The sequence below is a fragment of the Aptenodytes patagonicus genome, chromosome 16 (genome assembly GCF_965638725.1).
Source record: "Aptenodytes patagonicus chromosome 16, bAptPat1.pri.cur, whole genome shotgun sequence".
NCBI classification, from domain to species: domain Eukaryota; kingdom Metazoa; phylum Chordata; class Aves; order Sphenisciformes; family Spheniscidae; genus Aptenodytes; species Aptenodytes patagonicus.
This window is the reverse complement of record NC_134964.1, coordinates 11,942,062-11,964,248: the sequence shown is the minus strand read 5'-3', so window position 1 is coordinate 11,964,248 and position 22,187 is coordinate 11,942,062. Positions and strand designations below refer to the sequence as shown.

Here is a 22,187-nt window from a genome sequence, read left to right as displayed (position 1 = left end):
GAGAGCACCCGCTCCTGCGGGAGATGCACTCAGGGCCCCGGCGATGCCCCATGTGCCATGCTCCTGAAGATGCTCTCCCACAAAAGCACCCACCAGTTGCTTCTTCCACCCAAATGAGTAAAAGCAGGACCCAAAGCACCATCTCCCGGGAGAAGGATACCACCAGGTGAGCCGGTTTAGAGATGGATCTCCGCTGCAACGGGAGACCTTCATCAATTCTAGCACGAGAGGGAGGAACAGCCCCATGAAAGGATGAGCTGAAAAAGAACCCAAAGAGCCCCCAGAAAGGGTAAAAGCCATGGCAGAAACTGCCAGCACTGCGTGGGGCTTGCAGAGGTCAGGGCGAGATGCTCTGCTGATTCTGGGGAGCGAAGACGTGCGATGGAGGAGGCTCAGCCAGAGACCCTCTGAAGGACCTTGAGCTCTCCATTGCAGCCTAGAAACCTTTCCCGCAGCACCTTCAGAGGGGTGATATAGCTCATGGCTGAGTCCCAAATCCATGCTAGACATTTGGATGATCCAGCTTATTAGGAAAATGTAGACAGTGTTGATTCCCTGCCAGAAGCGCTGCATTTCTGAAAAATCCCATCCTTGCAATGATGGTGCCTGAGAGGAGTTTTACTGGCTAAATTTGGGGCCGACCACCTTCAAAACTTTTTGGGTTTGGTTTTTCAGCAGAAATACATCCATAAGCAATTCCGAAGGGCAGGTTTGGACTGTGGTTTTTCAGAAGTGGCAGGGTGCGACACAATTGAGGGGAACTTGCACCCTATTAAAAAAAAAACCAAGCTAAAACCCAGTTCTCCATCACAAGTCTCAGGTTAAGAACAAAAGTTGCTAAATTCATTTGCGCAGCCAGACCTTTGTGTATCTCCAAGATAGAGGAAAGAAAAGGAATAATTTGCCTTCCCCATAAATATTTTCAAACTGTTGAGATAATTTCCTGCTTCAGATCAGTTCTCAAGAGTGAAAAGTCCTCCAGGCTCTCAGGTCCTGAACATTAAAACAAAGTTCAGTCCTGCTCACCCGCGTGCCCTGTTCTGATTTTGAGCATACTAAAATGAAAAGGCTTTTTTCTCAGAGCATCACAAATCAGTGGCCTGGATTTGTGCCCCAGGAGCTCTCAATTTTTCGTGGGCACTTGGGGCGTTAGGGGGGCTCTCCCCACTGTGGATGCTTTAGTGTCTGATAAGGGCTGTGCACACCGAAGGGATCCCCCTGTGCTGAGCTTTTTCTAAGGTTTCTATCTCATCTACCCAACTGCCTCATTTTGTGAGGCCTGTGGCAACCTCCTTATCTCTGAGACTTTTGCTCTGCTGCCAGATTTGATTGAAATATTATTAGTGGGAGAATACACTTCTAGGAACCTCATTTCCTCAGGAGTCAGGCTAAAAATGCATCAGGAGGAGAAAACATTTACCTTTTTTCTTTCCTCAATAAAAGTATTTTCCAACCCACTCTTCCTCATGCAATGTCTCCCATGAGAGCAGGTTGAGCCTTATTTTGCTTTAGAGCCATGAGGACACCGTGCCCAGGGACTGTGCCCCACTAAGCTGCTCTCTGCCTGGCTAGAGCTGCCCCCGGGGGTCTTTGACCAGACTTGACATTTTTAGATGGAAAAATAAAAGGGATGACATCCTCCATGACAAAACCCAAGTTCTGCTAGCAAAGCGGGGAGAAGGAAGCCCCAGTGCTTCATCCCTGGCTGTCTCAGCATTCCCACCACTCTCCCTGGCGGCTTCTCCGGCTCCGCTGCGATCACCCGAAAGGTGGAGCTCCAAGATGACAGGGGAATTTTTAACAATTTTTTAACAAGAGGATTTTTGAGCATTTTGGAAAGTGCTGCCGTAATTGTCTTATTGTCTGTATCACTAATGCCTGCCCATAGCGCACCTGCCCAAAAAGTGGATTTATTACCGTGGTTCAAAGCCCCCTCCGGATTAGCGATGACTCCTGCTCAGTGGAGGCATTGTGGGCCCTGTCTGTTACTTGTTGCGGAGAAGACAAAGACAAGGTCTAATCTGTGAAATTTGGCCCAAACCACAGGGCGCCAAAGCCCTTGGCTTCCCCAAGTGCCAGTTCAGGAGGAAGAAATGGGAGAGCTCTGAGAAGCGGCACAGGAGGAGGGACACTGTGAAACGCCAAGAGATTATTTGGCTTTGCCTGATAAAAGGGGGAATTCATTTTCTGCTGGCAAGAAACATTTACATCTCCAAGAGAATGTGCTGAAGGACATTGTGCTTGAACGTGATCCTTTGGAGAACTAAATCCGGTTCACAATGTTGCAGACAAGCTGACGATCTCATTGCAAAGCAGTTAGCAGCTAATGTTTAAAGCCATTATTAGTATTCAGAGTTAACACAGAGCCATTTCAACCTCTGCTTCTGGTTAGAAAACTAGCTGGGGCCAGACTGTATGGGTACACATTAAATAGCACAGTTTCTCTTCCCCGTGACATAAATCTGTGGGATTTGCAGGATGTGCCACCCATGGTGGAGATGCTCTGCCATTAAATATGGTCTCGTCCATCCCTGCAGGATCTGTCCCCAGAGCCAGCATAAACCTCTCTGCACCGCCTAGGTGCACAGACATCAGATCATAACCCTCCTCACCCATGGACAAATAACCAGGGTAGGTCTCCAAAGGAAGGAGCACAGCTTGTTCTGAATTGTTTCTCCAAACACAGGAGCCAAAGAAAACCTGCTAAAAAAAGCCTGCCCAGGTCAGGTCTTTGGGACAGCTTTAAGGCTGGGGTCACCTTTGAGATGGATTACAGCTATAGGGGGACAACTGGACCCACCCCAGGAGTTTCTCACACCTCGCATTCCCTAGGCAGATGTGTTCACTGGAACCAGGATTTAAAGTACCCGAGTTACTAAAGACAGTGGAGCAGGAAAAAAATAACACTACAACTACAAAAAAAGCTTGCTTAAGTAATGATATCTGCACCACACCTCTAAATGCTAAAACATAAGACTAAGTGAAATATGTTTACTGCATCAGGATGACATGGGCTGCGCTATTCAAACAACAGGCAAATTTAAGTCGAGTTGTTTTGACATTTTGCTGTTTAAAATATTGTCGGAATCAAAGCATCCATACAAGAAGCTTGATTTTGGTGCACTTTTTTCCAGCAGAAAGCTTCCGTAGCCACATTTTTTACTCCAGTTGGAGTCTTTGGAGGAAAGAAGGAAAGCAACCAAAGGGAGGCAATTTTGGCCATGATTCTGGAAAAGCATTAAAAGCATGGTTAAATATAAATGAGTACCTAAGGCACATTGGCTACCTGGGACATAAATTCATACTTAAAACTGAGCGTGATTTCCTGAAGAAGGTTCTTTCTCCATACAGGAACATTCATCAATGACTATTGCAAATTGAGGTGGTTTTTTCCAGCTTAATGCATTGCTGTTTTACTGCTTAGTGTACGGCACAAGGTAAAGCGCTCACACTTCGGGCTTTTAAATCTAGGAGCCCTGCAACGTATGTTATCATTGCAGATACAGTGTGACAAGAGGAAATCTGGACACCCCGTGAAATCAAGCCTTTTTCTGGTGTTCAGTCAAACGGATTTTTTACCATTCTGAAAACCTCCCAAGGAAACAGCTTCCCCGAAAACAGGAAGATGCTAATTCTCCAAAAATGCAGGTCCTTTCAGGTACCTTCTCAAAAAAGGTCACACTTGAAGAGAGCTAAGCCTGGAGATTTATCCCTCTGTTTACCTTTCAACACACGTGTGTGGGGGAAGGTTAGCAGCTGGGAATAGCTCCGACCAAAATTCAGGGGTGGAAAAATATTTGCATTTTTGTCATGCTATTTGTCAACCTTCAGTGGGCCAGAGACATCCCAGCAAGTTCAGCCACTTTTCCAGGGCATTTTACATCCTTTTATGCATGGTACTAAGATTTTCTTTCAGGTATTTTTTTAGTCCTAAACCGGTCAAATCTCAGCTGAAGCATAGAAATGCACCGTTGTCTATGCTCGAGCGGAGTCATGCATATAATAGTGGCTTGTCTTGGAAACTTCAGACAGAGATATAAAACTCTACGACAGACAGTTTTGCAATAGCATGCCCCCAGGGGAAATCTCTTCCTAACTGCAGGCAGTTAGTAGCTGGCTTGGAGTGCTTATATCCGTATATATATTAATCCCAACTAATGTAACTACAGATGTTCTCATTCATAGGCCTATCTAATCCTGTTGGGCCTTTGCCATGGTGTCTCGTAGCATGAGTTCTACGAGTTAATTACGTGCGGTGCAAAGAAGCATTTCCTTTTATCATTGAAAAAGGTTGCCTTTTAAATGCACTGAATGTCCCTTTGTTCCGTATTTTAAGGACCAGTGAAGAGGAGCACCTGTCTGACCTTCTCGGCGCTGTGCATTACTTGGCATCCCTCCATCGTCTCTTGGCAAGGCATTTCTAATCTTTTCCATTGCCCTCAGATGGGTGCCTCTCCCTGCCTTTCACTCCAGTTTCCCAGCTGAGGACGTACTATTGATTTCTATAGTGTCATGATATTATATTCAGTGTTACTCTCTACGCCTTTCATAATACACCCTACTATCTTGTTGCTCTTCTGAGCTCCGTTGCAATCAGCCAGATGTTTCATTGACTCCTAGATCTTTTCCTGGAGTGGTTGCAGTTAATTGGGACCCTTCAGCGTGTATGAGCCATCCTGTTCCCTCCTTCCAATCATGCCTCCTTCTGCGCACTGGTTTTTGTCTGCTACCCCCCTCACCCATTCGGCCAGCATGGGTAGGTCTCACAGAAGACCTACGTGGTCTCCGCACGTCTGGACTAGCCAAGCTGAAGGTGATCACATAGAAATGCTGTTAGCTCCCTGCTTTCCAGGTCATGGTTATTATATAAGAAAAATCAGCTTCTGTGGGCAGAGGCACCCCCATTGCTACCCTCATTCCCCATTAAAACCTCACCATATACTCCTGCTCCTTGTTTTCTCCCCCACAGCCAGATTTTTAAGCCCAAAATGACTTCATTTTTCACTAGTAATTCCTGGTCATCTCTGCCACAGACACTCATTGAAGATTTTTCTTAAAGACTTTCTGAAAGAACTAAATCATGACAGTTATTTTCCTTCCCCCTGCTGCTGTGTGAGCTAGCAGACTAAAGACACGCTGTTTTCTTGCACCAACGTCATTCCTGTTTGCTCCTCTCCCAACTCAACTCACCGCACCATTGCATCCTCCTCTGTGGAGTGATTCTTTTAAGCAAGGCATGAGGATACAGAGGACAAATCAGCTGTTATCCCCCTTATTATCTCCAGTGGTGGCCCAGGCACCCTCATTTCCTGATCAGTGAGGTTTTCGCAGCTCTGGTGCCTCATGGTCTCTGCTCGGCTCCGTGCAGAGGACTGCTGATATTATGCATCGCGGTGGGTGATGGACAAACACTTGCACCCAGAGAAGTCCGGGCATGAAAACAAGTTTTGTGAACAAAAAGGTGCCTATCAGAAACGCAGTGAGGATGCCAAAGGGGTGCTTGCACCAATCACACCCCCTTTGCAACTCTAGTGCAGTCTTTCCTCAGTTTGGGATTACAACCCAAAGGAATTTGAACTGTACTGGAAAAATCAGCATTAACCACCAGCAGCCCAGCTACTCCATGGCTGGGGAAGGAGAAGAGCCTGTAATTGCTGGCTGCAAGTGTTTGCACTGGCCAGGGAACTGCAAATTGCCTTTAATTGCTCCTAATTGCTGGCACTGGTTCAGTTCCTCCGGGACAGGGACGGCAAATGTACATCTGCAGACACTGCTTAGACCACCTCCTGCCTCCCCGCGCCAGGAGGGTTGAGTTGCTGCTGATTCGGAGAGTTTTCTGGAAGATAGAAAAGTCAAAATGAGGTCAGGCGTTCAAGGAGCCGGAGCACTGCTGCCCAAGGCAGTCGTCCCGGTCTCGCAGGCTCCTGTGCTGCAACAAAGAGTTGGGGACCGGTGGCAGAAAGCACATCCCTACTCCCAGAGAGGATTTACCCCACGGCGTGTTGAGGGAGCTGTCAGCAATCAGCCAGGGGTTTCTCCTGGTGAGGTCCTGGACCAAGGGCTGGTGATTCCCAGCTCCTCCGCCACTTGTCTACTCTGTAACCTTGGGTACATCGCGCGTGCCCATGGAGACACGGCTAACACCCATGCCGCAGAGCCCTCGAAGGAGCCTGGCTTGGGGAGAGAGTAGACAACCTCAGACAGATACGGCTGTAAAAATAACCACGGCAGCTTTGGACAAGCTGTGGTGAGGCATTACCTCATGAGGGAAGGAAGCAGCAGCATCGCTATTTATTTATGTGGTGTCCAAAAGAGCGCTCTGTGTTCTGCAGCCCGTCCTCCAAGAGCCTGATTCTGTAAATCTTACTCATCACAAAGGCTTTTTTCCCTTTTTTTTTCCTCTTTTTTTTTTCATCTCTCATCCAAGCGGTCCCACTGAAATCAGTGCAATCCGTTCACATGGGGGAGGATTACTCACAGGATGGGGGTTTGCAGGCGATGCCTGAAACGAGCACGCGCAGCCCCAGAGGGGACGCCTGAAACATGAGGCATGTTCCTCCCCATCCTCCTGCCCTTTGCCTCTTCTTGTGTAACCCTTCCCTGATTTGCTTATTTTTGTATTAACTCCTGCCTCTCTGCTCTTCTTTAACTCTTTTCTGTCCTGTTCCTTCTTCAGGCTCTTGCTTAATGTATTTTTATTTCCTCTTCCCCAGCAATATTGAGGCCATCCCTTGGGGCTGCAGCGCGCAGGTTTTCCCACCTAAACGTCTCTGCTCTCTGTGCTCATCACCAGCCACACTGATTTAATGCTAAAACTTTTCCAGTAAAAACTGGGTTTGATAGAAAAGCAAGTTTTCCACCTTGGGCAGGTTTGCAAGTGGCTTGTTCCCAGAGGCAGCTCAAGGCGGGGGGAGAGTAGGACTTCTAATCAAAAACCCCAAATCAGAAGTGTTAGGGAAGGAGGAGAAAAGAAGTAAAAGCTTTGATGTTGGGTTTTTTTTTTTCCCTCCCATGTGAAAAATCATCAGGTTTTGGCAAGGCTTGGTCTCTTCCCGTCCAGCACTGGCGGAGCCGGGGGACGGCGGCAGTTTGCTCGTGCTCTGGGGTGGGCTGCGTGGGGACGGGATGCCCCGTGCAGGGAGAAGGGGACATCCCAGTGCAGGGGGGCTCCAAGCACCATCCAAACCCTGCTGAGAGGAAGACCAGCCTGGGAGCTGCTGCCCAGTAAAGATCAAACTGGGGGATGCTGGTACAGGGAGCAGAAGCAGGATGGTGCTGGGGCAGGTTGGAAGGAAGCTCCAGCCAAACACCAAAACTTGGACAGCCAACACGAATGAACGCGGGATGTGATCTGCCGTCCCCAAATGAGGCAGATTTAGGGTGTCTCAGAGCCAGGGGGGGTGCAAGACAAACCAAGAAGCCTTGCAGGGTCTAGCACAAACCCTCATGGGAGTGATATGCTCAATTTGGGGGATTTGGGGGTGTTTGAAAGCCAAGCCCAGCTGCTGGAGCCCATGGAGACACTCGAACTGGTCCTGACCCACAGACCAGCCCCCTCCAGGTTTTGGGCAGTGGGGGCAGGGGGCAAAATTAACTCTATCCCAGCCAAAACCAGGACAGGCAGGTTTTCCCCCAGACCCTCTTTCTGGCAGGCAGCTCCCCTGAGGGGCAGAAGAAGAGCAGGATCAGTGCTCCCCAGGGAGGGTTTTGGCTGGCTCCTTCCCGAGGATGCTGCACAAGAAAAGGAAAGCTTTCCTGCCTTTCCCTGCCACCACTCAGCAGGGGCAGACCACAGTCTGGCACGGCGCTTGCAGCTCTTAGAAATCAGGGCTGTTAACAAATGTGTGAGGCCATAATCCTTTTGGAGCAGTGATGATAACAAGCCCCGATGCTTTTTTTTTTTTTTTGGCTTTTTTTTTTTTTTTTAACAAACAGCTGCGCCGGTAAGTCCCACTGTGGGAAATGAGATGGTGAATGATTTCAAGTGCAGTATTTACATCCCCTGCCAAACCCTTCACATCTGCCCAGCTCTGCCATCAAGCCTCCATCCATCTGGCCGGGAACAGCAGGTCCTCCAGCCTGCCTGCATCCCACAAGGGCATTTCCTTCCTGCGTCCGCAGTGCCAGCTGCCAGGGATGCTGCTCAGCAGGGAAGGGCTCGAGTGAAAGCACTGAAAGGACGGTGTTTTTTTTTTTTTTGTAGTGCACGTGAAATGAATTCCCAACATCTCTGAAAGCAATTGCTTCCTGCCTGAGATCTCGTGTGCTGAAGGGGTGATGAAATGCTCCTTGATTTTGTACCTCTTCCTTACAGCCCCGCCACTGCTCCAGGGAGCCCAAGGGAGTTTGAAGCCGGCTGGGGTGGGGGCAGCAGGTGCTGTGGCTCCCGGAGTCCTCCGGCGGTGCTGCCTTTCCTGCTCCCCTCCTCTTCAAGTCCTGCAAACTCTTGATCACAGCACCCATGGGATGAGGCAGTTGCAGTGTCCATGGGTGGGTATCCTTGAGCGGGGACACCCCACACTGCCTCCCCAGATCTGTAGAGCACTTATTGCCCCGGGCAAGATGTCCTGGCTGCAGTTCCATCTCTCCAGCAGGACTGGCTGTGTCTGGGCCATCACCTCTCCGGTGCTATCCCCTCTGCACCCAAGCAATGTCCACGCGCAACCCCTCTGCCAAATGCCACCTCTGTTTCAGGTCAGTGCGGTCGCTGGCTGGATGGGATGTTTGCCGGAGGTCCAGCGCCAGCTGCAGAGAAGGTGGAGTCATGCCACAAGAGCTGCCGGCAGCCCGCGGCACTCGCCCCGCTCCCTGCCGATGCCGCAAAACCGCCTGCACCCGCTCTCCTCTCCCCCTGACCGTCTTGTTGTGTGTTCCCCCCACAGAGTGCGATTGCCATCCCGTGGGCGCCGCCGGCCAAACCTGTAACCAAACCACGGGCCAATGTCCCTGTAAAGACGGTGTCACCGGCATCACGTGCAATCGATGCGCCAAAGGCTACCAGCAAAGCCGGTCTCCCATTGCCCCCTGCATAAGTAGGTGGATCGCTCTTTCGATGTCTGTAGATTAGAGATATTAACTTTTATAAACCTGCAGGAGCTACTGCCCAGGCTGGGGGGCTACTACCCCACCGCATACGTGCCGACGGGCAGTGCTCAGGGGACGGAGCTGCCTGGGTACCCCTGCCAGCCACACTGCCCACAGTAGGGCATATAGTCCAAAATTCACCCGTAGCTTCCAAGTAGCTCGTCTGCCTTGTTGGGTGGGTTGTGTGAGTGCATCTACAGCCCAATTTGCCGGTAATTTGATTTTGCTTGACAGAGCAAAGGTGCCCCGAGAGCACGTTTGCTTTGGGGTACCACATCAGGTCTGGACGCTAAGGCAGATCGCTACAGACAGGTTTTTCCTGTCCAAAATCAGGCTGTGCTGCACCAGTACAGAGCTCAAACCAGAGGAGCTGCTGGTTTGATGGAGTTGCTATCAGAGTAACACAGCCGATAGCACCTGGATTGCTAAAGGGGATCTTACGCTCACACAACTCACCCAGAAACACGGGCTGTTTTACCATTTGCTTCCTTGGGTTTGTTTTTTGGTTTGCCTTCCCAAGGCTGCTTTCATCCTCTGCTTTTAAAACAACAGCAGCAAGCACCAGGTACAGCTCCCAGTCTCTCCGTTGCAGCATTTGCTCTGAAAACATCCACATCCACACTCAGTCCCTGTCGAGCGCTCGCTGCCCAGGCAAGGTGTGCTTTAGCCCAGTGCTTCTTTCTGCTGCCTGTTGTTTTGCTGCTGTTGGATCATTCCGTAGCTCATGCACCTTGCGAGAGACATAGCCACCTGCCCTAGCAAAACGAAGCATCAAAATTACGGTGCCTGGCACAGGCTGGGAAGGAGGGGCTGCTCCCCTCAAGACTGACTCCCTGCTGCTAAAAGGGGAAAAAAGGCCCAATGGGAAAAGAAAAGTGAAGGTTGAAAGAATCAAGTCTTTGTTGGGAACCCACAGTCTGCTCCCGCACCGTCCCCTCACAGCATCTGCCTCTCAGGATGGCCATTGCCAAATTATGGGGCAGATGATCCCCTTTCTCCACCTTCTCTTGCTGAAGAAAACATACATTCCAGGGTGGTTTTTGGTCACTTGAGATTCATTCTTCCCCGTGTCGCAATGGGACGGCAAGAGCTCAAACCAGATGCTTGTTTCCCCAAGATGCTACAGTCATGGCTCCGGTATGCTTTGCAGCAAGTATGCGCAAAGGTTTATCATTAATCATTCCCCAGGGCCATGGTAAATCAGAGAGTAAATTGTTCCTTGCATCACTTCCCTTGGGATTTATTGCACTAAATAAAGACAGACACAGAATTTCAACACGATCCAACCAGTCATTTGGAGCCGGGCTGTGCTCACGCCAGCTGCCTAACCAGCGTGCTCAAGGCTGCCCACTGGCATGAGCCTGGCAGGGCTGCCCTGCCCTGGCCCTGCAACCCAGCCACCATCCTGGCACTCGTGAGAGCCCCTTACTTGCGTGTCACTGCAAAACATCCTTTCTAAGGGGCCAGAAATTTTGGTCGAAACGTTTTTCAAGCAACGCTCTGTTCTGGCTACCAAGCCGCTGTGCGGTTGTTGGGAGTTTGATCTGCATGTACGATGCTAAAGCAATTAAAATGAGGATATGAGCAATATCACAATTCTCTCATCCTAAAAAAACCCAAATCAGCACATTTTCATCCTTGAAAAATGTCAGTCAGCATATCCTACTTGGGGGGGATGTATTTCATCCATATTTCATACATGCGTAGTGGAGGGCACTTGCTCTCCATCCCTACCTGCACTGTTCTTCCACCTGGCACTGGGTACACTGCATCTAGCAAGGGTCTGTCCACGTTATCTGCAAGAGCACAGTTACTCTCTGATTTACCACTGCTTAAGTCCCGAAGACTTATAGCCATGCAAAAATCACCTCATGGGGAATAAACAAGACACCAGTGGGGTCTGTCTGCATAGCAGCCCACGCAGGCAGGCATGAGCACCCATCCAGCTACCAGCTTTGAGATGGCTGTGCTGGCTGTTCATGTACTGCCTGATTATGCACCATGTGTTTCACATGGGCTTCTGCCTGTGTTTAATTGCATGAGCGTGAACAACTCAAAAAGTCATCTAATGCTAATTGGGCTGCACCCCTACAAGCTGCCGTCACTGCAATGCAGACAGACCCAAGCAAACCCTGCCTCTGTGGCCAGGCAGGTTCCCAGGAGCAAAAGCAGAAGGAGGCAGATGTCGAACGCCGGCTGGTGCCTAAATTCCTCTTTCAAAATAGACTGGTAGGGTGTTCCCCTGCCAGGATTCCCAGGGACGCACAGAAATTACAACACTGTGCCCTAAATGCGCATAAGATGTCAGTTATGAGAGCTGCGTATGTGCACTGGGGAAAAGAGATCGTCTTGCCAAAGTTGGGACCATATAATGCGTTCCATCAGCAGTCCATCCTTTTTAACATCAACAAACACAGTCAGACTTGGGCATGAAGATCCAGAACATTATGCGGTTTCAGCTGTGCAAATTCAACCCCAAATCAAAACCAGGAACCATTGCATTGGCACCAGATATGTTTGTGTTTCCTTTAAATGTGTGAGATAATACTTGCATCCCAGCAGGTAGATGCAATACTTTACCCGCATCTTATCTCACATGAGAGGAGTGGTAGCACTGCCTCAGGCATGGATGGAAACAGCAGCTGGAAGGGACAACCCAGGGACAGGGAGAGGCAGCAATGCTCCCATTGCCTGCTGGGGCTGGGCACCGCACAGCAGGCAGCCACACCGCCCTGCCTGGCTTATGGACCCTCCGAGCCCCTGCAAGAGCACCCCTCACCCTGGGGTACAAACTGGGACCTAGCATGTGCAGCAGGCTGTGCCGGGGTACCATAGCAGTTGCTGGCTGTGGCACCATATCAATTACCTGGCTGGTTGATCTTTTATTTTTAGCCACAAGCCAAAAATTTTGGTTTAAAAAACCCTTTCCCACACCCTCTTGGGAGGCCCAGTTCCCCAGAGGGTATGGTCCTGGTGTGCTGGTTCCTGGGGCTCTTGCAAGGCTCCTTGCTGGAGGACGTGGTTGGAAAACACCCCTTGCTGGTAGACATGGTTGAAAAGGGCAAACACGGTGTGTGCAGGGGACAGGCTCTTTGGGATCTGGAATAATGCCTCCCTCTTTTACCTCCTCTCCTTTCCTGCATGCTTCTCGCTGTCCTGCACAGAGATCCCCGCCGCTCCCCCCACCACTGCCGCCAGCAGCACAGAGGAACCTGCAGGTATGTTGTCTCTTCTTTTAAAGCATCTTGATGGTAAATGTCTTTTGAGCAATCGTCTGCCTGACATGAAATTGTATTAAATTAATACATAAATTCTGTTGTTTGTACTAGGACAAGTGGTTTCCTTTTATGCCCAAAATGTCCGAGTGTTTGAAACAAGTGTGGAGCATGCTGAGAGATGGGTGTTTCTAGGAGCACGTGGGAGTGTAGGGAAGATGCAGAAAGATTTTCGCAGAGGTGACTAAATCTATAAGCACACAGGGGTTACCCAAAGTGGGACCGATGCTTGATGGAAAAGAGGTAAGGACTCAAGACTGCTACTGGTTGATTATTAAAGTTGAGTGGTTACTTACTCAAGTAGAAGAGCAGAAGTAGTAGAAGTAGTAAAAGAAAAACTTGGGAGAACAGTCCAGCTGAGTTTTTCTGGTGGAGGAGGACTAGAGAACCAAAAATCCCCCAAAAGAGAACAAAAAACCTGTGTTGCTTACTGCTGCATGTGAGCATTTCCTTTTTTTTTTTTTGCCTAGATCCGTGTATTTCTGGTGCTAAGCAATCTTAGGTGCTGATGTGATCTCTGTACCTTAACAGCAATGTGTCTCATGTTCGGCTTTGTGGGTCATCGCGGTGGGACACGGCTGTGGTTAGTGGCATTGTCGGGGACGGTTGTGCTCAGATGTGTCTCAAGGCCAGCGACTGTAAGAGCCGGGGGAAGTATCTTAGCTCGGAGCAGGAGGTTCTGCAGCAGCAGGTCCTGCAGTAAAAGGTTCTGCCATAGGGGCTGCAGCCTGGGGACAGTGGTGCTTGGATCACCACATTTATGCAAGCTGCAATACAGAGGATCGTCTTGAGAATGCTTTGGCACATCATGCTGCGTGTATCCTCCCGTTTCCCCTCTCCTTGTCCTTGCGCCAGATACAACCCGTGCAATGCTGACCCGGGGGCTCAATGCATCTCTTTGTACACCCCATCTCTACCACCACAACTGCACCGACACCCCACATCCTCCCCTCCTGATTTACACCCCCAGAGTGATCGACACCTGCCTCCGCCATGTCACCGAGGGACTTTCCTGTCCCCAGCTCCCTTGAGGTCAGACGGGTCTGAGCAGGGGGTGACGGCAGGAGCCGGAGGGCCCCGGGAAACGGTGACTTATTCCATCCCGCTGCGTGCAGATTCCCGGGGTATTTGAACAGCGCCACGGCTGTGAAGGACATGGGGTATAAAGGTTGTTTACTTGTGTCTCACCAGTGTAGGAGGGTTCATAAATTAAGGATTTTGTACTAAAAGTGACGGGCATCAGCCTTGAATTGAACTCTGAGCCAAGGCTCGCCCGGTGGCAGGGCTTTTCACGCAGGCTGTGGGTGTTGCTGTATGCTCAGGAGCTCTTCCCAGGATGGGAAACCCAGGGACCAAAGGGACAAGGTCTTCGGTCCCCAGTGTCACGGGAAAGTGAAGCCCAGGGTTTTCTGTGTGACTGATTTAAAGGACAAGTTCTGCTGCCTGTGAACACAGTAGCAGCAATTCTGTGTTTCAGTGTCTTTTCTTAGGCTGGTATGAGCAAGAAATATCTTGCAGTCTTGGGTTTGTGCCTATTGGTTTGTGTGTGTTTCTTAAAGTGTCTCCACTGACCTGCAGGGCTGAGAGGAGCATGAAGACACACCAAAAACCTGCCCCAGCCAGCATGCTTCCAGCTCAGGTTCTGGTGATCAGCCCTTTTGCTGCTTTGCCTTATTAATTAGGTGCTGATGTGAGATGTGTGGTTTGGTGAGTCTATCACAAAGAAGTATCGAGCTATTAGGAATAGAGACTGTCCTACCTAACCTGAAGCCAAGCAGGGGCAGGCCTTCTCTTCCTTACAACACTGTTTCCTGACAATACCAGCCTCTGTTACCTGCTTCCATCAGGAGAATCTTCTTCCCCAACTCCTCAGGAGCTTAATTACATGCCATAGTGCATCCCACCATCTTCTTTCAGCCACAGAGAGCTCCTCCCCAAAGCTCCCGTTAAACCTCCCATCTTGTCCTGGCTGCAAGAGGACTCAGTGCGGGGACGTCCCCGCCTTGGCCAAGCCCCTGGGACTGGCAGGCACACCCCAAGTCTTCTCAGGAGCATCGTGAGAGCTGGCAGCTCCTGCAGCCTCTGCAACTCTTTCATTTATCCCAGCGCCGCAGTTCAGTGCAATGTTGTAGGTGCATCCCAGCAGTGCCAGCTAAACGTGCTGGATGCATGGGGTAAAGCAGGCTTCCCTCTCCCCATCTCGTTCTGTGGGGGGTGAATTTATATCTGCAACTCCCTGTTTCACCCCTTGCTATAAAGGAAGCCCAGGGTCTAGCCTACACTTTTCGATGCTTAATTAAGGGTGGGTTTTTCCCATCCACGGGGACTGTCCTGTTGATATGTGGAAGATTTATAGGCAGACAGAGCATATCAGCTGGTAGTTTAAGGATCAGTGGGACCTCCAGAAAAATGTGCCTGCTGCCCTGCTGAGTGTGCACTGCAGGAGAGGCTCAATCCCAACCAGTCGCCTCTGTGGCAGAAGATGGATGGCAGCAGAGCAGGATCTGAAGGGTTTACCTGGATCCTGCTGGGGTGACCGCTGCTCCACGGTGTCATCACGTTAAATTGAGCATCTTCACCTCCTCAATTTACTGATCAGTCTTTGGGGATGGGGCCTTTGGCACTTGGCATCACCATTTATGAACTGAACGTGTCGAGTGGGGAGTCAAGCACTACTTGGCCCTTGCAACCCTGCAGGGCAGTGCTTTCACCCTCCATCAGGTAATAATAAACCCGAGCATTGCTTAAATACAAAAGCTCAACAGATGAAATACAGGGACTTGCAGACTAAATATTCTGTCTCATGGCCTGGGAACATTGAGATTTTATGCTCCACACCAGGATCCATCTGTTCCTCCCCCCATAGCCTCCCAAACCCGCTCTGTTCCCAGCCTGTGGCAGGGATGGCAGAGCAGAGCTCTTGTACCACAATGCCACCGGATTTACCACAGGCTCTGCCAAGAAAAGTGGATGTTTGGCAGCTGAGGAGATGGCTTCTCACAGCCCTTTCTGCAAGGAGCTTGGTTCCTGAGATGAAGCCCTCTGTGGAGCTACAGCATCTCCGTGCTGGCATCTCCTTGCACCATTGCTGCCCCTGAGAGCAGAAGCAGCCCCGGCACTCACGGCATGCTCTACTGACCCACCAAGGGTCATTAGGGGTGTGGGGGAGATGTTGGCTTTTCCAAGTCACCCTTGGATGTCTGTGGTCCTTGGTGGAGTCTTCTCTCCTTGAGCTCCTTCCTGCCAGGGGCCAGGGCACGTCCCCCATAACTGCCCCAGCCCTATTCTAAAGGCAGGACCTGGCTCATGCCATTCCCTCCCTGCTTGAGGTAAGGTTGCAGGGCACAGGGTGCATTTCTGAGTGAGTAAATGATTGCTTTGCCCCATCATCATGGTGGGAAGCATCCCTCAGGTCAGCTTTCCATGCAGTTTGCCCTGCTAAGCCACCTGCCAGCCTTGGAGCTGGTGGCAAGAGGTGACACTTGAGCAGTGTCCCTCAGTTTGAACTGGCCACAGGGATCCCTCAATGCCATTTTGCTGCTGTTAGGAGCTCATTTATCTGGGCATGTCCCTGTTCATCAGTCCGTAAGGGCCTTCTGAGGACATTCCCTATTATTCACAGTCGTTTCTCTGCCAGTCCCCATGTCCTCTCACGTATTCCCAGAGCGTGACTACAAGAGGGATGGAATGCAGGCGAGGGCTTGGAGGAAACAGTGTTTATCCACATCCACATCCATCAGGCAACATCCCAGCTGAAAGGAAAGTGCTGCTGAAGCCCCAGCCCTGCTGCCCCCACGATTCACAGGTGGGGAGTGGTTTGGGGGTGACACATCTCCCACCTGTGTGCTCCACACAAGTACCGACACAGCCAGGGAAACAGCTCCTTTCCGTGAACTCCCCTCACTGTCCTGGGCAAATGCCAACTGGGGCAGCTGCATTCAGCCATCCCAAATTCCACGTGCCACCTCAGTTGGCCACAGCCCTCATCAGCGCCTGCCCTGAGTTGATGTGCTATGGCACTGTGACCTGCAGCAGCCCCGGGCTGTGAGTCACGGCCACCAGCTCGGTGCCAGGCACTGTGCTGGGTGGGCTGGGGCCAGTGCTGGGCTATTTGCCCCCGTGGCCCCTCAGCTGGCCAGCGAGCAGGGCCAGGGCGAGCAAGGCAAAAGCATAAAGCCTGCAGCGATAGGACCCTTGAGCAGGACAAGGGGGTGCATAGCTTATTTTAGGCACCAAACGTGGACACTTTGGTGAAGGGCAGGTCCCTGTGCAGCCGGTGGGGAGAGCCAGGTGCTCCCTGCTACCCGTGCATCTGCCTAGGGGAGTGCTTATAGGGATGGCTGTGGGGATCAGAGGCATGTTGGTCAGGACATGCCCCCCACCTTTGACCAAGGCTTTGGGTAGGTGTCTGAAACACCTTCCAGCCTTGCTACAGAGGCACCATCTCTCCCTGATGCTGCTGGCAGGGATGCAGCCTCCAGCCCTGAGCCCCAACAGATTGGGGCAGCAAATGGCCCCGCCAGGGAAGGAGCAAGTCCCATAACTCTGCATCCTTGTCCCGGAGAGAAGGGTTATTTAGGGATCTGCCCAAGCCCAGCTGGATTTGCATAAAGCCTGTAACTGAGAACATCTCAGCAGGGTTAGAGACCTCCCTTCAGCAAAGGGACCCCTTGCTGGAGGCTGGGAGAGGGTTATCCACAGGCTGGGAGCGAGCCGGGCATCATGACAGCCTATGAGCCATGAGGAATGACTCGACAGCATCTCTTGGATCCCCGCGTCACTGGAGGGCCAGATGTCCCCACTCCTGCCCAGAGGGGCAACCGGGGACCAATCCATCTCACCAGGAGCCGCTTGTGCCACCTCCCCATGAAAGCCCAGCAGAGGCTGAGCCAAGCTGAGCAATCTGATGGGCCCAGCATCCAATCATAATTCTTCTCGCAGTGATTTTTATTGGACTTTTTAAGCACCATTTTGTCCAGGGAGCTTGAACCCTCCATATTCCATTCCTTCCCCTCGGCAGGGAGCGTCAGGCGGTCCCAGGTCTTGGCATCACTCATGTCCCACCGCCATCCTGAAGCATCCTGCTGAAATTCATGGTGTTTTCTTGGCAAACCCTTAAATCGGTGTGTCTGTGTGCCAAAGCTCCCATAATATGGGAGCATATAGAGGGTTATAGAGATGGAGAAAGAAATTAGTGGGAGACTTTGGGTGCAGCTAGTTCTGGGAGAGATGCTGTTTTATTTCCTTTGCTCATAGCTACACAGGACAGAAAGCACCTTCCTTGCCAAGAGCCGAGTTAGCATCATCACTGCTCTGAGTCAACGAGGGGTAAATTTCAAAAGAGCATGGGCCAAAGCTGGCCTTGGTACAAAGAGTGGAACAATGTTGACTTTGGCGTGGGGGGTCCTGCCTGGCTCTGCTTAGCTCTCAGAGGTCCGAATCAATTTGGGGAAACAGTCCAAAACTGAATTGTTTAGATGAAATGCATTCATGCTCTCCCATGTCGGGAGATTGGAGGATGAGGAGCGGGTGCTTCTCATTTTCGTGGCCAGGCGAGGAAAGCTCTTGCTACCACCCCATCCTTTTCTGGACCCATTCAGAGATGCAGAAGGGGCCATAGTGAAAGGGCAAAAAAAAATAACAGCGGGGGGAAAAGGTTTACAAACCTGCCAGTCAGTCATTGTCTTATCTGAATCGAATCCAGATTGGCTTGGAAATGATTATCCTAGGTGGATGATTTCAGCTAGTGGCTTAAATAAAAACAGGTGATTGGATTGATGCAACTTTGCATGGTTTTCCCCTGGAAATCAGCCTCTGCAATTTCAAAACCAGATCTGGACTTTCCAAAAGTCATTTGGGCTCAAGGTGTTGCCTGGGCCCTTTTGTTCCTGGCTGGTGAGGAATAGGCTGGATGTAAGTGCAGAAAATGGAAAAAACCCCACTCTTAGTGATCCCTGGGGTTCCCTTGGATGTGCACGGACCAAAAGCATCTTGGCTGCAGGTTGCAGCTTTCCCAGAGCACACAGGCAACCCAGCGCAAAGGTGGATGCATGCCGTGGTATGTGAGAATGATTAATACCTTCCAGAAGCAGCTCGGAGAAGGGAGATGGGCAGTCAGGTCTCTGTTCTGGAATAATCTGGAATAGTCTCAAGGAAAAACAAAAAAGCTCAAAAAACACCCCAATCCCATGGGCTGTCTGAGCCTTTCAAGACTGTTCCTGCTTCTGTGTCTCACTTGGAAAAAACACACGCGAAGGTTATGGCTTCAGTCCGGGAAAATAGAAACTTTGTAGGAAATAGTAGAAAACATTCACTTGAAAACGTTCATTCCCCGGGGGGAGAGCTCTCCATCCACCTTGCACAGCCGGGCGGCCCCTGGTGCCGTCGCAGTGCAGAGCCCCCACCACGCATCTTTGGGAGCACTTGGGACAAACCACCACCCCCATGCGACCCATTCCTTCCCTGTGCACCACACGTGCACCTGCACATGCATGCCCCACGCAAACCTCCCGCAGCAACCTCCACGGGGCTCCCTGCCCCTTCCACCACCCCCCATCAATGTCCCAGCTTCGCGAACACCCCTGATTTCTTCCCAGCCCATCCCATGGCAGAGCTGGAGGCTGTGCATCCTTCCCAGGCTGCAGCTGGCTTTTCACTACTTACAGGCTTGGGCTTTGGGGTGAAATTTCCAAATTTTAACCAGAAACCTCCACTGACAGCCAGAAATGGGGAAAATTGGCCTCTCTGATGAGTTGGTGCTCCTGTCTCAGCATCATTTGCTGGTAGTCAGAGTAGCCCTGCCCTAAAAAAAGGTTGTTTTTCTTTTGTCTGAAGGTCAAAGGCTTTAATTTTTGCCTGCCCATGCCTAGATGAAACAGGGCGATGCAAGGCCACCCTAGAAGAGTCCCCTGGTCCCAGGTACATACCATCACCCCTGGGGCAATCACAGGGGTGTGCAGCAGGAACAGAACTCATCCGTCCCACAGCAGAAGGGCAAAATGCAGATTTCAGAGGATGGTCCTGGGTTCACAGCCATCCTCATAGATGGACGTGGAAGAAAAGGGGTCCTTCAGATCTGCTGGCACCAGCGCTCGCATCGCTCCAGCAAAACCTCACCAGGCACCGTTCAAAGATGGGTTAAATCCCTTGCTCCCACCGTGGGTACGGGGGCTGTGCTTGAATGTCATGGCTTGGGCAGCTGGGAGCCACCTCCTTATTTCCAGCCTCCTGGCCAGCCTGTACCCATGCATCCCTGTGGGAATGCGGTCTTTTTGGCTCCACATCTACACTCCCAAGCAGAGGCTGTGGACCACTGTCCCCCCTGCTCATGTTCACATAAACACTGTGATCATCACTGCAGCAACAGCTTCAAGGGAAAAGTGACATTAGGAAAGGATTAAATGTACCATAGCTCCTTTTAATGAGCTGCAGCAGCTGGAAACAAGGAGTCAACGCCATGTGAACCGCCAGCTGCCTCCACAACATCTGTGAGGGGTGCGAGGCTTGCTCGGAAAATGACAGCGTGGGGATGGGCCGCTGGCATTGCACAGCACCTCCGGTCGGGATGGGACGCGGGGCCAAACCAATGCTCCCCGGCCCCTTCCAGAATGCTTATCTAAACTGCTGAACCAGCTCCATCCCCGAGTGAAGCCAGTGGCAAATCTCTCCCCAGTGTTGTACCCACAGGGGCAAATGCAATGCACGCTGTCGGCTTGGCCAGAGAGGACCTGGCTCATCACTCTGTGCTTGGGCACGGGCATGTGAACACGGCTCTTGGGTGGGATCTCAGAGGGCTGGAGGAAGCAAGTCCCACACCATGCTGAAGCTGACCTCTTCCCTCCTTCCCAGAGCACTGAGCAAGCAGGGAGGGAAGCGGGCAGCTCTGTGCCCGGGTTGCACCACCGTCGTTTTGCTTGGATGATGGCACTTGCCCATGGCGTCTTGCCAACGTAGGCTCAGAGGCTGTTTCAGAGGGGCCGGGGAGATGTCCCTTGAAAGTCCATCTCCCCCTGCCTCCCATGGCCTTGGCCCCCCATGGAGTGATGGTTGGGTTGGAGTCTCCCCCTGTGCTGTGGTTTTGCCTCAGAAGTGGCCCCAAACCAGCCCAGTCACCCCAGCAGGTCCAGGTCTCTGCTTGGCTGGGCTGGCTGGCTGGCTATGAGCCTCAGCTGCTGGGCATGGCACAGCCACCCAACCTCCTCCAGCCTCCTGCCAGCCCCCAGGGTGGCTGGCCCGGCCGGGTGCTGTGCTCCCCAAGGTGCTGCCCTGCCACAGGCACCCTGCCCGGAGGAGGGAGGGATGCTTTCCACTGAGCGGAGGGAGCACGGGTTCCTGTGGGAAGCTGATCCTTGGGCAGATCTCCTCTATCAGAGGCAAACTGAAAAAAATACACCAAAACCCCAACTTATATAGCACCTTGCAAATTTAACGCAAAAGGGACTATCGAAAGACATGAGAGAGTTTAGCTTTTGCCAGCCAATACGTATTGAAAGGGAAAAGCCTGAGGAGATATCTGATTTCAAACTAGATTTGTCTCAAGACCAACAAAGGAAATCACAAAGTCTTAACTCTGCAGACCTGCAAGCAGAGTACAGGCTAGCCTTAGTTTTTTTCAGATTTGAAGTGGCAACATGTCTTGGTCATCACCCGGCACTGATATTCAATGAAAAGGAGTGTGTGCATGTGTGTGCGCACTTGTGTTAGTGCTTGCACATCTGGAGAGGATCAGCAGCACAAGGGACTGGCCGGAGCCAGGCGCAGGGCTCGGCAGCGCTCACCTCCTGCCCGAAGAGCTCCCGGCTGCTGGCCGGGCTGGGGAGGAGCTGCCAGGCTGCGGGCACAGCCCGTGCCTGCTCTGTCTTGGTGAGGATGCTCCCAGAGCCAGGGATGGGGCATGGCCAGAGGGGACTTTGCACTGGTAGAGAGAAAAATCACAGCTCTTCGCTCCAAGGAAGCGCTAACAGTGAGCACGAGCTCTGCGGAGAGCCAGGAGCATCCCACAGGCTGGGAATAAAGGTCTGCACAGCTGCCTGTGGTACAATCAGGAGGCGAAATTCTCATTTCAGTCACTCTGGTGTAAATCTGGGCTCAGTCTGGGTGTCTCCAGCTTTGTACCCATCCAAATGAGTAATTAATTCAGCCCTGCATGGGTATTCTCTCACTTGTCTCAGGCTGTAAGCAAGGTGATGGATTGACTGCGTGATTGATTGACTGATTGATCGGCCGCAGCATCCAGCTCCCTCCTGAAAAGAGGAGTTTTCTCATGGTGATCTGCAGTGAATGGCTGTGAGCACAATAGGGGTGAGGAGCTTCCAGTGAGGAAACTTCTGGTCACTTCAAAATATTTCAGAAAGTCTGTGAAAACAAAACAAAACAAAACAAAACAAATGAGCACAAAACTTCTGCTGAAATGCAGATAAGCTTCACGCACAACTGCATCGTGCTCTTATAATCTCATCGCATCTTCCATGCCCAAATCCCTCCATTCCTCCATCCCCACATCCCTGCATCCCTGCTTCCCTCCATCCCCGCCTCCCTCCATTCCTCCATCCCTGCATCCTTCCACCCCCACATCCCCAGCCCTGGGACGCTGCCACCTCGGGGACCGTCTTTCCGACACTGGGGGGACCTGGGTGCCCACAAGCCCTGGGCACCATAGCCAAGCCACGAGCTTCAGAGCAAGGACTTGCAATCCCAGCATCACTGTCAAACCCATCTGAAAAAATAATGATGATGATTTTGAAGGGAAATGAACTGATTCTCTCCCCTTCCTGGGACATTTCCAATGCTGATTCCCCTTGGCAAAACGAAGTGCTTGTCCCCAGCACC

General features: G+C 51.4%; 1 protein-coding gene across 2 annotated transcripts in view; it reads left to right on the top strand.

The window, feature by feature from the left end:
- The window catches only part of NTN1 (netrin 1), a 106,008-nt gene that overhangs the window by 63,577 nt on the left and 20,244 nt on the right, over positions 1-22,187 (top strand). The window contains exons 3-4 of one of the 2 annotated variants that reach the window (XM_076353605.1): positions 8,883-9,032; positions 12,249-12,302. In XM_076353605.1, coding sequence (XP_076209720.1) covers positions 8,883-9,032; positions 12,249-12,302 — 204 coding nt within the window. The remainder of the gene's footprint in view (positions 1-8,882; positions 9,033-12,248; positions 12,303-22,187) is intronic. The other variant, XM_076353606.1, reaches the window with a different exon arrangement.